The sequence below is a fragment of the Ascaphus truei genome, chromosome 7 (genome assembly GCF_040206685.1).
Source record: "Ascaphus truei isolate aAscTru1 chromosome 7, aAscTru1.hap1, whole genome shotgun sequence".
Classification (NCBI taxonomy): Eukaryota; Metazoa; Chordata; class Amphibia; order Anura; family Ascaphidae; genus Ascaphus; species Ascaphus truei.
Window position 1 is genome coordinate 35,620,521 of NC_134489.1, and position 16,087 is coordinate 35,636,607.

Here is a 16,087-nt window from a genome sequence, read left to right on the forward strand (position 1 = left end):
CCCGTGTCGGTATGCAGTCCGATACATGATCCTAATAGCGGAGACATACACTCGTTTATTAATGGGATGGTTATATTCCTACCCTGTGTGCCCTGACAGTGGCAGAGTAACAATGTAACACCGAGGGTCTCCTTGCTGCGGGAATGACCTCGGGCAATAATATTTGCCCGCTGGACACATAAATGGGCGCTGGGTCATTCCAGAAGCCAATAGAAAGATGACGTGGCTTTCTGTGGCAGACCCCCGTGGCCAAATTGGTCCTCACACCAGCACAAAAAAACTATCAGGGGGGGGGGAGGAGGGGGGACGGGACATTTATTTTCTTCAAGTTTTCAAATATTCTTCCATTTTGGAATATTTGCGTTTTTTTTTTTTTAAAACCTAGTGGTGACTTTTTTTTCCCAAACTCCAACAAATTGGCGAATATTAAAAAAATGTGAACAAATACCATGCTTAGTTGCACCCCGCCCCCACCCCCTGACTTAGAGGATAAATATAGCATTACTCAACCTAAGACTACGGCCCGTACATACAGTCAGTAAGTGGCTCTATTGCAGGGGTAAGCAACTCCAGTCCTCAAGACGCCCCAACAGATTTAAGGATATCCCTGCTTCAGCATAGGTGACTCAGTCTTTGACTGCACCACCTGTGCTGAAGCAGGAATATCCAAAAAATCTGACCTGTTGGTGGCCCTTGAGGACTGGAGTTGGAAACCCCTTAGTAGCTCCGTTAACGGGTATTGGAGTTGCTTCGCTGTTAACTGCCAATGAAATCTAATACCCATTAACAGGGGTTCTTGTGCCCTCCCCCCTTTGTAGCAAGGACATGAGAAGTTGCTAAAAGAGATATGTAGCATGTTTGTAACTTATATATTCTTCATGGTAAAAGATTATACCTGGGCTGCTCAGCACCTGTGTTACTCCTTGTCCTCTGAAACATGCCTGTCTTGGAACCAGTTTGTGTGTTTTCTCTGCTCCGAGGCTGCAGCACTCTGCTCCGAGGCTGCCAGCACTCTGCTCCGAGGCTGCCAGCACTCTGCTCCGAGGCTGCCAGCACTCTGCTCCGAGGCTGCCAGCACTCTGCTCCGAGGCTGCCAGCACTCTGCTCCGAGGCTGCCAGCACTCTGCTCCGAGGCTGCCAGCACTCTGCTCCGAGGCTGCCAGCACTCTGCTCCGAGGCTGCCAGCACTCTGCTCCGAGGCTGCCAGCACTCTGCTCCGAGGCTGCCTGCACTCTGCTCCGAGGCTGCCTGCACTCTGCTCCGAGGCTGCCAGCACTCTGCTCCGAGGCTGCCTGCACTCTGCTCCGAGGCTGCCAGCACTCTGCTCCGAGGCTGCCAGCACTCTGCTCCGAGGCTGCCAGCACTCTGCTCCGAGGCTGCCAGCACTCTGCTCCGAGGCTGCCAGCACTCTGCTCCGAGGCTGCCAGCACTCTGCTCCGAGGCTGCCAGCACTCTGCTCCGAGGCTGCCTGCACTCTGCTCCGAGGCTGCCTGCACTCTGCTCCGAGGCTGCCAGCACTCTGCTCCGAGGCTGCCTGCACTCTGCTCCGAGGCTGCCAGCACTCTGCTCCGAGGCTGCCAGCACTCTGCTCCGAGGCTGCCAGCACTCTGCTCCGAGGCTGCCAGCACTCTGCTCCGAGGCTGCCAGCACTCTGCTCCGAGGCTGCCAGCACTCTGCTCCGAGGCTGCCAGCACTCTGCTCCGAGGCTGCCAGCACTCTGCTCCGAGGCTGCCAGCACTCTGCTCCGAGGCTGCCAGCACTCTGCTCCGAGGCTGCCAGCACTCTGCTCCGAGGCTGCCAGCACTCTGCTCCGAGGCTGCCAGCACTCTGCTCCGAGGCTGCCAGCACTCTGCTCCGAGGCTGCCTGCACTCTGCTCCGAGGCTGCCTGCACTCTGCTCCGAGGCTGCCAGCACTCTGCTCCGAGGCTGCCTGCACTCTGCTCCGAGGCTGCCAGCACTCTGCTCCGAGGCTGCCAGCACTCTGCTCCGAGGCTGCCAGCACTCTGCTCCGAGGCTGCCAGCACTCTGCTCCGAGGCTGCCAGCACTCTGCTCCGAGGCTGCCAGCACTCTGCTCCGAGGCTGCCAGCACTCTGCTCCGAGGCTGCCAGCACTCTGCTCCGAGGCTGCCAGCACTCTGCTCCGAGGCTGCCAGCACTCTGCTCCGAGGCTGCCAGCACTCTGCTCCGAGGCTGCCAGCACTCTGCTCCGAGGCTGCCAGCACTCTGCTCCGAGGCTGCCAGCACTCTGCTCCGAGGCTGCCAGCACTCTGCTCCGAGGCTGCCAGCACTCTGCTCCGAGGCTGCCAGCACTCTGCTCCGAGGCTGCCAGCACTCTGCTCCGAGGCTGCCAGCACTCTGCTCCGAGGCTGCCAGCACTCTGCTCCGAGGCTGCCAGCACTCTGCTCCGAGGCTGCCAGCACTCTGCTCCGAGGCTGCCTGCACTCTGCTCCGAGGCTGCCTGCACTCTGCTCCGAGGCTGCCTGCACTCTGCTCCGAGGCTGCCAGCACTCTGCTCCGAGGCTGCCTGCACTCTGCTCCGAGGCTGCCAGCACTCTGCTCCGAGGCTGCCAGCACTCTGCTCCGAGGCTGCCAGCACTCTGCTCCGAGGCTGCCTGCACTCTGCTCCGAGGCTGCCAGCACTCTGCTCCGAGGCTGCCAGCACTCTGCTCCGAGGCTGCCTGCACTCTGCTCCGAGGCTGCCAGCACTCTGCTCCGAGGCTGCCAGCACTCTGCTCCGAGGCTGCCAGCACTCTGCTCCGAGGCTGCCAGCACTCTGCTCCGAGGCTGCCAGCACTCTGCTCCGAGGCTGCCAGCACTCTGCTCCGAGGCTGCCAGCACTCTGCTCCGAGGCTGCCAGCACTCTGCTCCGAGGCTGCCAGCACTCTGCTCCGAGGCTGCCAGCACTCTGCTCCGAGGCTGCCAGCACTCTGCTCCGAGGCTGCCAGCACTCTGCTCCGAGGCTGCCAGCACTCTGCTCCGAGGCTGCCAGCACTCTGCTCCGAGGCTGCCAGCACTCTGCTCCGAGGCTGCCAGCACTCTGCTCCGAGGCTGCCTGCACTCTGCTCCGAGGCTGCCTGCACTCTGCTCCGAGGCTGCCTGCACTCTGCTCCGAGGCTGCCTGCACTCTGCTCCGAGGCTGCCAGCACTCTGCTCCGAGGCTGCCAGCACTCTGCTCCGAGGCTGCCAGCACTCTGCTCCGAGGCTGCCAGCACTCTGCTCCGAGGCTGCCAGCACTCTGCTCCGAGGCTGCCAGCACTCTGCTCCGAGGCTGCCAGCACTCTGCTCCGAGGCTGCCAGCACTCTGCTCCGAGGCTGCCAGCACTCTGCTCCGAGGCTGCCAGCACTCTGCTCCGAGGCTGCCTGCACTCTGCTCCGAGGCTGCCAGCACTCTGCTCCGAGGCTGCCTGCACTCTGCTCCGAGGCTGCCAGCACTCTGCTCCGAGGCTGCCAGCACTCTGCTCCGAGGCTGCCAGCACTCTGCTCCGAGGCTGCCAGCACTCTGCTCCGAGGCTGCCAGCACTCTGCTCCGAGGCTGCCAGCACTCTGCTCCGAGGCTGCCAGCACTCTGCTCCGAGGCTGCCAGCACTCTGCTCCGAGGCTGCCAGCACTCTGCTCCGAGGCTGCCAGCACTCTGCTCCGAGGCTGCCAGCACTCTGCTCCGAGGCTGCCAGCACTCTGCTCCGAGGCTGCCAGCACTCTGCTCCGAGGCTGCCAGCACTCTGCTCCGAGGCTGCCAGCACTCTGCTCCGAGGCTGCCAGCACTCTGCTCCGAGGCTGCCAGCACTCTGCTCCGAGGCTGCCAGCACTCTGCTCCGAGGCTGCCAGCACTCTGCTCCGAGGCTGCCAGCACTCCTCAGTCTAAAGTTGTTACAAATGTAGCCTTCCCTGTGCTCCCAGCCTATTGCTTTGGCAACCCCCCTCTGCTCAATACCTCAGTTGGTTTGGCTTTCCTCTCCTACTATGCTTTGATATTGGTATAGTCCTTTGCTGGTTCCTGCCTGGAAAGGAAAGGGTGCTTCCTTTTGGAGCCAGCAGCCATTAGGAGCAGTCTGTTATCCCATCTCCTGGTAGATAATATCTTCATTTACCTCTCCCTCACTTTTGCCACCTGTCCCAGTCCCCCTCCTTTTTACGGTTGCTTTTCCAAGACAAGAAGGACTCAGTGTGCATCTACGGGGAGTGAGTTAACTACCTGCCTCTACCACTTGCCACAGTGTGCATGAGTCAGAATAATGCCCCTTTTATCTCCAGCAGAAGCACTGGGGAGCATTAAATGCAGTGTTTTTCCCCATGCGGCTTTCTCACCTTTGCTGGGTGCAGGTCTTGAAGTGGCTCCACACACTGTCACAAGACTCGGTGGATATCTGGCTGTACGGGTGGGCATAGGATTCCTTCACTGCTGTGGTGAAGCTGCAGGAAAGCAGAGTCATGTTTTCACAAGACAGAAAGTGACACTGGGGCGGTAGTGACTGAGCTATACAACCATTCTGCCAACAAAAGTAAACTCCCATTTAGTTCTCTTTTCATTTCTTGGCTCTTTAACTAGAGGTGGCCAACGCCAGTCCCCAAGGGCCACAAACAGGTCAGGTTTTCATGATATCCCTGCTTCAGCAAAGGTGGCTCAGTCGCAGACCAACCAATGACTGCCATCTACTGCACTTATTCCCTCACCTGCTGTCTCTGTAAGTCTCCCAACATACCACTTAGCTTCGATTGAGCCACCTGTGCTGAAGCAGGGATATCCTGAAAACCTGATCTGGTGGTGGGCCTTGAGTACTGGAGTTGGACAGCCCTGTTCTATAGTGTAAATATAGCATAACTGTGATAAAAATAGTTGGAAATATGAAGTATTTTAATCAATGGTACTTCACGGGTTAACGTTGGTTAGAACTTGTGTTTATTTATTTATAAAAATGTGTTACCAGGCAGTAATACATTGAGAGTTACTTCTGGTTTTCAAGTATGTCCTGGGCACAGATTTATGATGACAAATAATACATGATTACAAATACATAGTTACATAAGTGAACAGGATATACATTATATGATGGTCAAGACACTTCCTGTGTCTGTGCTGACCTACAAAGAGGGCTTAATTGGGAGAGCTATCACTGATGGGCCACTATACGTGAAATGTGTGTAGTTTAGAAGACTGGAGACGATAGCCAGATCCTGGGATTTCGGCCTCAAAGAAAACTGTAACACTCTTGAATGATCACTTGTGCATCCCAGAGAGAGGTGACAAATAGGTCACCACTTAGTTGGAGGACTTAATTAAAAATGAGGATATCATGTGACGACATCTATTCAGAATACCAGCAGGTACATAATTGGCATCTTTGCAATAAGACAAATCACATCACACTGCATGGGTAATGGGTGTGTACGACAGATAACGGTTTCTCCTGCTAAAATAGACTTTAGGCTGCTTGTGCAGTACACAGACATAACGGTAAAGATGACATATGTCTAAGTATTATAGAAATAACGTTACGAGGCCTTTTATATATCGAGTGAGATTTTTAATGTCAGAAGAAAAACATGTTTTTTCCTTAAGTTATAAATGCTACACAAGTAGCTGATTTACAAATACTGGGGTGGGGGGTGGGGTCTTATGTGTGTTTCAATGCAAGAAGGTCTGGGCATAAACGTTGGCATGTTTGAATAGAAAATCAGAATTCAACAGAGGGTGTTTTGGGATCAGAACACGTGAATTCTCTTCTATTCCAGTGACCTCTCTGGGACAGGACATATGGTAATGTCCTGTATAGGGATTTCTGTTAGTTTTATCCTTTTATTTTAAGAAACGTCTCTGCATTTATTCTAACTATATGTTCTTATAATAATCTTTTTCTATCATCTAAAGCACTGTATTTTTGTATATAAAAGACAAACTTTAATAAGTGATGCTTTGGGCTCTGATTGAACTGGTTGCACGCTTTGTAGAGAGTAACTTACTTTTTCGGACACATTTTGCTACAACAGATTTTTAAGTGCATAGTTTTTTTCTTAAGAAATATGGACCTGAGACCCTGGCAGATATATAATGACATATTTTTGCATAGCTCTCGGGTGGTGGCAGCATATAGATAGGATTGCAATTGAGTAAGGGGTTAATGTTAACTCATTGAATGTACCTTGCGCAGGAGAAAGGCGAATTGGCTAGAGTAGCTGTGTGTCTGAACCCTGGTTGCATATCTAAGTCATGTGCTCACAAGTGTGCTGTTCGTGACAGGTGATATATGGGGACAGATTGAGAGGAGATATTGCTCATTTGAGGGACCTTTTGCGGAAAGTGAAAAGTGGGCCAGCTAGAGAGCTGCATGTTAACCGTTGTCCCGTATGCATGTCTCGTGCTCACAAGTGTGCCGTATGTGACAATAACCTTAATCACATCATACTAGTGATGTACCAGGTACTCCTGGTACCCGGCGTTACCCAGCGGCTTTTCAGCTACCCGAAAATTATCCGGACCCGGCAGCCGGAAAGTGGACCAGGCGCCAGGTAATGTCAGGGTAGTTGAAAGTATCTCTTACTTACCTGCTGGAAGCCCGCAGTGACATCTGAACAGGTAAGCAGAGGTGCGGGGGCGATGGGGCAGCATCAGCGGTCAGTGTGTAGCCCGCGCGGGAGCTGCAGGACTCCATACAGCCGGCTGTCCAATAGGAAAGCTTCTTCTCCTACTCCGGTCACATGGTCCCAGCTCACAGTGCAGTATGGAGTCCTGCAGCTCCCGCGCGGGCTCCACACTGACTGCTGATACTGCCCCACCGCCCCCGCACCTCTGCTTACCTGTTCAGATGTCGCCGCAGGCTTTCTCCACCCCAGGTAAGTTTCCTCCACCCCCAGGTAACTGAAAAACCGGGTAGTCGGGTACCCGGCCGGGTACAAGGCGCCAAATCCTCCGGTTATCCGGTTTAAAAAAAATGTAGGACCCGGTCCAACACTATATTCTACCTTATATTATCTAAAAGGACATCATCATCTTACCTTCCAGCAGTCAAATACAGTATCACTACTTTTGTGTCACTGCCACTGCCATGCGTTATGCAATGCATTGCGAAACCAGTTATTGTAAGATGGCTCTCCAGCAGAGAAAAGGTTAAAAGGATTTATTTTGGTCCATATTTACAAAGTGCCCTCCTGGGATGAGAGATCAATGAGCTAAAAGCTATCAATTGACACCCAGGAACGCAGGAAGATGTGTGAGCAATGGATGTGAGTCCGAGCTGTGTCCTCTGTGGGTGTGATTATAGCGCTGAATGGATTTGGATGGGTCATGCTTTATAACACTATTGTACATATACAGAGGAGGATACAGGTCTTGCAGTACCACACAGACCCCCCTGGAAATAATGTTCTGGCCCAGCTATTGTATCCTGTTTTGTTTTTAAATTACCTTTCCCAATAACTGCAGACATTGGGGTCGTTTGGATTGAGAGAGGTGCCAAGCTGTAGATGGGTCAACAGCCATAGGACTCCTATCATGGCGATTGACTTGTACTTCATTCTGTGAAATGGAGACACAAGGGGGATATCTTTGGGAACCACACTCCAAATCAGGATTGTTTACACTGGACATAGAGATGACTTTGTACATTGTATGTATGTACTGTATGTATGTCTTTATTTATATACCGTCATTAATGTGCATAGCGCTTCACAGCAGTAATACACGTGACAATCATATAATGATTAAATAATAAAAATAACACATAAAGGGAAGAAGTGCTTCAGACATAAAAGTAACATAAGATCTCCACTGCTATTTAGTAACTGCTCATGTGGCAGCCAGCGGAATAGATTTGTTCATGATTTATTTGAGTACATTTTAATGGACTGTTAAATGGAGTGTGAAGACATCCCTCCACCAATCAGCTGAGATATAAACACAGGAAGTGTCTCTGGGAAACAGGAAGCCGCCTGAGCAGAGGATGTTTTGTTGTTTTGGGGGCAGATGGAAATATTGTGTCTCAGTGGGAATAACTTTCAGGCGAACATGACAACCCCCTTTCCAAAACCCAAAATAAAAACCGATTGTATCTGCATCCAAAAGAGAAATGTAAAGTCAACCTATCATGGGTTCTGTACCTAAAAACACTCTAATGAAAAGAAGTGTTTGGCCTAATAGTGTCACCTTAGTCTCCACATTTACCCCTTTCCTGCCCCAGAGGCCTGAAACGCATTGTTAATGTTAAAGCAGCAGTCTCCCCCAAAATCAAGATTTGTTTTTTTAACCTTACAGAATTCAGGGATCCCCCGGAGCTGAACGACAGCACTTAAAAACTCTGGGGATCCGCCAACTACTGAGAAATGTAATGACTTTTGGCAGTACTTGCAGGGAAAAACAAAGATGGCTGCAGAGTCGCCTAATCAGAAACTGTAATCTAGCCTCACAATGATATCACCGTTTTAAATTGCCCACCAGTTTATGGCTGACACCAGGGGCAATATTGCATTTCCCGGGCAAGAATTCTCATAAGAGAGAAATGGAGATGGAGGAGGGGAGAGGGAGGGTGGAGATACGGGAGGGGAGAGGGAGGGGTGGAGATGGGAAGAGGGAGGGGAGGATGGGGGAAGAGAGGGTGGGGGAGGAGATAGGAGGTGGGGATGGGGAAGCTGGTTTTACAAATAAGGCCTCGGACATGGTGCAGGGAGCGGCGCTGACCCGTGCTGAGGCGCGCGCATGCTTACCAGTGAGCCCCTGCAGCCACAATGAGAGCGGCTTTAGCAGGGGCTCGCGCACGCTTGCGGAAGCGTGTGTCTTAACAAATCTTTCGTTTCGGCGCTCACGGGAGCGCAGGGCCGGTCACGTGTGCGGTTCGCCCAATGAGGGCGAACCAGCTCTGTGACATCACTGGCCCGCCCCCCAGACACGCCCACGGACGGTGCGCGCTCTAAGGCCAGGGAAAGCACCGCTTTCCCTCGGCCTCCGCGCGCCACCACACGGCTTCAGTGTCTATGTACTAAGCCTAAGGTAAAAATACATGCTGGTATATGTAAATAAAAACATGCAGCATGGAATGCTGTTTTAAGAGTTATCTACGGCAGTGAGCTATATAGGGTAATGTTGGATGGAACAATAGGAGTTAGGGGAAATGTGCATGATCTTACTGAAAAACAGAACTCAAATGTTTCAGACATGGACAAAAAAAATGCATTCAGTTTGATGTACACAGAATATCAAATATCCAGCGAGATACACAGAAAGGTATACATTCTTTCAAATAAATATGTTCAGATTTTTCACTGGTTTACATAAACGTTTTTTTTTTTTTTTAGCCCTGGTGGGTTTACGAAAATAATAATCTTATTTCCCAAACTTTTCTGCAAAGAAGAAAGCTGCGAATGAAACTAAATACTGTCAGACACACACAGGCAAATCTTGATTCAGTTACAGAACTATTAAACATTTTAGATGCAGTTGAGCAAGGAGAACTTGGCGTACAGTTCCAGCTCTGATTAACTCTAGCACGATGCGAAACACACGTTATGTCTCTTGCATATGGAGACCACCCAGCTTAATAGGACAGAATTCTCTGTTGCTGATTGAAACAGCAAAATGCAGCTACCCCGAAGGCTAGGTTATAATCCCCAGATAGATAGGAGGTGGGAGTGGAGAGGTTCCTGGGGCAGTAAAGGGATTGTGTGTTTGGTTTGATGCATATTTTTTTCATATGTCCTGGACGTGACCCCATGGCTTTCAGAGGTACAGTAAGGAGTGGCAGGCAGGACATTGTGTGTGTGTGGGAGGACTGGGCTGATTTAGCACCAGGCAGTATATATTGCTGACTCTGCCGTTTGGATGTGTTCATGGAAACTGCCTCCTGCTGCTCTTCTACATGAGGAGACCACAGGGAACAGTGGAAGACAGAGACAAAGGTCAGTGACAGCAGGGCAAAGATGCAGTGAAGTGGCATGCACCACTTAGGTAATGTGACCCATTATGCCTCCCCTGGATCCCAAGGATCCTTGTATAAGATCCTATCTGTCTGGCACAGAACAGGGTTGGGATATTTGGGGGGAATTCATATGCTAATAGTATCCATGTGTCCAAATGCATTGGTTAGACTTAATACCTGCTATGACCAGTGGTCCCCAAGGAGCGGTTTGAGATCCAATGAGTTAGAAAATGTACATCTGGATTAAGACAGGGAGAGAAATATCTATGATTGAAGAGACGAAAGGACGCCCTGATCATGCTGAACATTTCTGAATGAAAACGACTCTCTTCTCCTCCTCTCTCTTTATTGTGGGGTTTAAATGCTTGAAAACAGGAAACAGCCTTTTCCAAAAACTCTTGTTACCAGCTGGAGGTAGTGTGGGAAAACTTCCCTTGGAAGCTTGTACCAGTCACTCTCTGCTGATTCTTCCTGCTGTCAGTGTCAGGGGCATCAGCAGTTTCATGTCATTCCAAGTAGTGGAATATCATGGATGTCAATGGGAGTTTCCATAGTGCGATAGTGCCTCGATCGGCACTATCGCAATTCAAATAATAACCCCCATAGTGTGATGGTACAAAGTTACACTAATGGTTTATTTACATACCAGGTTCATATCTGTAACCTAACTCATGGGTGCGCAAACCTTTCCCCGTGCTCACCCCTCCCTGCTCTCCTCGGCGCCTCACGCCTCCCCCCCCGCTCGACCCCGGCATCAAATGACGCGCGTGGTCATGTGACGTCATGTCGCCATGGTAACGTGAAGTCACTACACCAAGCGGTGTCATTTGTCGCCGGGTTACCAGGACGACGCGTCGCTGGAAGGGAAGGTAAGGCCGAGTTCCGGGTGCTTACTACACGCCGTGCGTGCGCACGATTGGAACAGTGACATGGTTTTCAATGAACCGTGTCAGGTTTCAATTTCTTGTGGCGGCAAAGTACAGCGTTGTCGCTGCTACATTTTGCCGCTACATCCGAAATTGATTTTTTTTGGGGCGGCAGTTGCGTCACGTGAGCTGGTTCAGCGAATCAGCTCCGTGACACGTTGGCCATGCCCCCCTCCACACCCCCAAATACCGAAAACCCGACTCCTGCAGCCTGAACACAGATCGCTGGGCTGCAGGAGCGTGCGGGGGAGGCGTACACGGGATCACGCAGCATGCACCCTGAGCTCGGCCTAAGTGTGTTATAGAGGCCTGGCGCGGTCCCCCCGGCATTTAAATAAACATGCCTGGAGGGAGAGCACAAGACCTCTATAACTGCCCCCCCCCAAAAAAAAAATCTAGCACCCCCCTTGGGGGCCACGCCCACCAGTTTGCGCACTGCTGACCTAACTGATATGTGTGTATATATATCATGAGGTGTCCACCAGCCAAACACAGACACGTGCTGCTTAATATTCTTTCATTATAGATTTATGTAGACTGTGATATCTTAGAGAACCAGCATTAGGGATCTTCATATAATAATTTTTCCATCCTTGTATAGTGCCGACAGTAGACGCAGCGCATAGAATTTTTGCAGGAACGAGTCCCTGCCCAGATGAGCTTACAATCTATAATTTTGTTGCCTGAGGCACAGGGAGATAGAGTGACTTACCTAAGGTCACAAGAAGCTGACACCTGCTTCAAACGCAGTGTCCTTGTTCCAGTCAGTGTCTTTACTCACTGAGCCGCTCCTCTAGCCCATAGAGGATATTATAGTGTACAGCGCTTCCGAAACCTAATAGGTTTCAAGTGTGACACTTCTCAAGGACCAAGATACAGCTCCAAATGCACATTCTTTATTTTCTCTCTCCCTTCAAAAGTAGGGAGACCCATATGTTCACCGGGACGAATTTCACGCATGCGCAAACAACAAGCGCCCATCACGCAGATACGAATGTCAAGCACCCATCACGCAAGTGTGAACGTCCATCGCATGTACAGTTAGGTCCGGAATTAATTGGACACTGACACAATTTTCATAATTTTGGCTCTCTACGCCACCACAATGGATTTGAAATGAAACAACCGAGATGCAATAGAAGTGCAGACTTTCAGCTTTAATTCAAGGGGTTGAACAAAAATATCGTATGAAACGTTTAGGAATGCAACCATTTTCATACACAGTCCCCTTATTTCAGGGGCTCAAATGTAATTAGACAAATTAGCACAATCATAAATAAAATGTTCATTTTTAATACTTTGTCGAGAATCCTTTGCAGGCAATCACTGCTTGAAGTCTGGAACGCATCACCAAACACTGGGTTTCCTCCTTTGTGATGCTTTGCCAGGCCTTTACCGCAGCTGTCTTCAGTTGTTGTTTGTTCGTGGGTCTTTCTGCCTTAAGTTTTGTCTTCAGCAAGTGAAATGCATGCTCGATCGGGTTGAGATCAGGTGATTGACTCGGCCATTGCAGAATATTCCACTTCTTTGCCTTAAAAAACTCCTGGGTTGCTTTCACTGTATTTTTTGGGCCATTGTCCATCTGTAAAGTGAAGCGCTGTCCAATTAACTTCGCTGAATTTGGTTGAATCTGAGCAGACAATATATCCCTATACACTTCAGAATTCATCTGGCTGCTTCTGTCTTCTGTCACATCATCAATAAACACTAGTGACCGAGTGCCATTGTAAGCCATGCATGCCCATGCCATTACACTGCCTCCACCGTGTTTTACAGATGATGTGGTATGCTTCGGATCATGAGCCGTTCCAAGCCTTCTCCATACTTTTTTCTTCCCATCATTCTGGTACAGGTTGATCTTAGTTTCATCTGTCCAAAGAATGCTGTTCCACAACTGGGCTGGCTTTTTTAGATTTTGTTTGGCAAAAGTCTAATCTGGCCTTTCTATTCTTGAGGCTTATGAATGGTTTGCACCTTGTGGTGAACCCTTTGTATTTGCTCTCGTGAAGTCTTCTCTTTTTTTTTTTTTTGCAGCCTAAGGATGCCCTGTTTCACTTGCATTGAGAGCTCCTTTGACCGCATGTTGTGGGTTCACAGCAACAGCTTCCAAATGCGAATGCCACACCTTGAATCAACTCCAGACCTTTAACCTGCTTAATTGATGATGAAATAACAAAGGAATAGCCCACTCCTGTCCACGAAACAGCTTTTGAGTCAAGTGTCCAATTACTTTTGGTCCCTTGAAAAAGAGGGGGCTACATTTTAAAGAGATGTAATTCCTAAACCCTTCCTCCAATTTGGATGTGAATACCCTCAAATTAAAGCTGATAGACTGCACGTTAAGCCCATATTCATTATTTAACTGTAACTTGAATTTATTTTGGTACACAGCCGAAATAACAAAACTTGTATCTGTGTCCAATTATTTCCGGACCTAACTGTACATGAGCAGCTGGCAACTTGTCGGCCTCGCATGTGCAATCTGAGCTTGCCGTTCACGCTGGCGTGATGGGTGCTCGCCGGCCGCTTATGCGCATGTGCAATCAGACCTTGCTGTTCGCGCATGCGTGATGGGCGCTTGCGAGCCGCTCGTGCGCATGCACACGAGCAGCCGGCAAACGCCGAAAAAAACCTGGAAATTTTTTCAAAAAGTCAGGACCTGGGACAAAGTCCAAAAAAACTGGGTGTGTCCCGGCTAATCCGGGACGTCTCGTCACCCCATTCAGAAGGGACATTTTAGTTCACTAATGATAGATTCGAGCCCGGCAATGGTATTAAGGATAGTTCCACATTACTAATGGTCCGTCCTAATGGAAGGCCTGAAACGTATTACCGCCCGGCACTGAAGAGGTTACTATGACAAATAACACATGTTCTGTGTGGGAGGGAATGACTGAAATCTTTAATAGGTAAAGTCATTTTTATTTTAGTGTGGGAGTTATTTGAACCCCTCTGCCGTCCCCAGAAGGCCTCCTACTGCAGAAACGCGTGGATATTATGAGCAAATCTGTGTATGAAGTCACTGGGACATATGTGGGGCACCTAGTATTAACCTCTATAACTTCAGTCACGTCAAGAATGCATTGCCCAGCATGCAAAGTGGAGAATTGTGGGTACAACTGAAGGAGTTTGCAGAAGAACAGGTTAGGTGTGTGATGATAGGGGTATATATGGCTGCGTTTAATAAAGGTCAAGCCCGCCATTACCCCTACCTGTCAATAATACACTGGTATTATGTTATGTGTATGTATAAAGTATTAAGTCTTAACTTGGTTCCAGCACCTCAGGGCCAGGGGTTAATTTTGTTTGCAGGAAAAATGTTGAAAAGGTGTCTGTGACCTTTCCCTGCAGCATTTTGTATGTTACTCTTTTTATGTTGCATTTCTACCCACCAATCAGGGGCTGGGCACGCAGACAGCACCTGGCCCTGAATGTTTCAATGATGTGGATTTAGTGTATAAAAGGGTGGTGAGGGAGAAGGGTGGTGAGGGAGACGACAGGGTGGTGAGGGAGACGACAGGGTGGTGAGGGAGACGACAGGGTGGTGAGGGAGACGACAGGGTGGTGAGGGAGACGACAGGGTGGTGAGGGAGACGACAGGGTGGTGAGGGAGACGACAGGGTGGTGAGGGAGAGGGAGACCCCTAGCTGATCATAAGAGTTGCAGAAGTTGTTGCTGTAACTGGGAGAAGCTGCGGTGTCCGCTCCTGTGCTGGTGCCAGGCTTGGAATCCTGTTTCAGAGGACATTGCTGGGAAGAGAGAACGGGAAATCTCTGCAAGGAGGTCCCTGCGCCTAGGACTATGGGTTACCCCAGTTTCCCCCAGTTGTGAGTATGTGTGTTGTCTGTTTATGTCATTGTATTGCATTTTTCCCAATAAATTAATTTGATAAACTCTTGTGTTTCTGTCTGGCGAGTTGATCCCTGATATTAGTCTTGATCTCCTGTGACAAGGTGCAAATTGGAAACAAAGGTCCATTTCACCTCCAAAATATATTATCCCTAGAGTGCAGCAACATATTATGGTGATCTGAGGTTACCTCCCGTTCCCATATTACAATACTGCACAAAGCAGAGGTGGCTAACTCCAGTCCTCTAGGGCTACCAACAGGTTAGGTTTTCAGGATATCCCTGCTTCAGGACAGGTGGCTCAATCAGTGGTTTAGTAGGTTCTCATTATAACATGTGCACCATGTAACTCCTCCCCACCTCTTCTTACTGACTCCCCAAGGTGGAAGCTGGGACAGACGCAGAATGTGATACATGTCATTATAATCTGTGCACCATGTAACTCCCCCCCAATTTAGGGTGACCATTCGTCCCGTTTTTGCCGGGACAGTCCCGGTTTTTGCTGGGCTGTCCCGGTTACCCGTCCTTCCCGGGAATGTCCCGGTTTTTCTCCCTGGTTCGCGGGGGAGTCAGCGACGATGCGCGGGGGGAGCGAGCGGTGGCGCCGAGGAGGAGGAGGATGCGGCAGTCGGGTAGTATTTTTTTCATGTTAGAATTCCGGGGGGGCTGGGCTTAGAGAGTAGAAGCAGGGGATTGGTTGGAGGTCAGAGGATCTCGTGGGTGGGGCTTAGTACCGGGCCGGATGGAGTGAGCTGCTTCTCCGTGAGAGAGAAAGGTGTGTGTGTGTGCTCTGTCTGTCTGTCTGTGTCTCCTGTCTGTGTGCTGTCTGTCTGTCTGTGTGTGTGTGTGTGTGTGTGTGTGCTGTCTGTGTGTCCTGTCTGTGTGTGTGTGTGTGTGTGTGTGTGTGTGTGTGTGTGTGTGCTGTCTGTCTGTCTGTCTGTGTGTGTGTGTCATAGGAGGAGCTGAGGGGAAGGTATGAGGAGGGGGAGATATGAGGAACTGAGGGGAAGGTATGAGGAGGGATGGGGAAGGTCTGAGGAGGGATGGGGAAGGTATGAGGAGGGTGGGGGAGGTATGAGGAGGGGAGGGATAGGTATGAAGAGGGATGGGGAAGGTATGAGGAGGGGGAGGCGAAGGTATGAGGAGGGGAGGGGAAGGTATGGGGAGGCGAAGGTATGAGGAGGGATGGCGAAGGTATGAGGAGGGGTGGGGAAGGTATGATGAGGGGTGGGGAAGGTATGGGGGATGGAGAAGGTATGAGGGGAGGGGAGGGGAAGGTAGGAGGGGAGGGGAAGGTAGGAGGGGGGGAAGATAGGAAGGGGGGAGGGGAACGTTTGAGGAGGGGGAGAGGAAGGTATGAAGAGGGGAGGGAAAGGTATGAGGAGGAGGAGATATGAGGAGCCGAGGGGAA

The 16,087-nt window shown here is 50.4% G+C and overlaps 1 protein-coding gene across 1 annotated transcript in view; it reads right to left on the bottom strand.

Annotated features, from left to right (window-relative positions):
- PEAR1 (platelet endothelial aggregation receptor 1) overlaps positions 1-16,087 on the bottom strand; it is a 74,714-nt gene that overhangs the window by 39,261 nt on the left and 19,366 nt on the right. Inside the window, 3 exon segments of the mRNA XM_075607663.1 lie at positions 1-31; positions 4,306-4,410; positions 7,400-7,510. The exon segment at positions 1-31 is cut by the window's left edge and continues 22 nt beyond it. Coding sequence (XP_075463778.1) covers positions 1-31; positions 4,306-4,410; positions 7,400-7,509 — 246 coding nt within the window. The 5' untranslated portion in view covers position 7,510.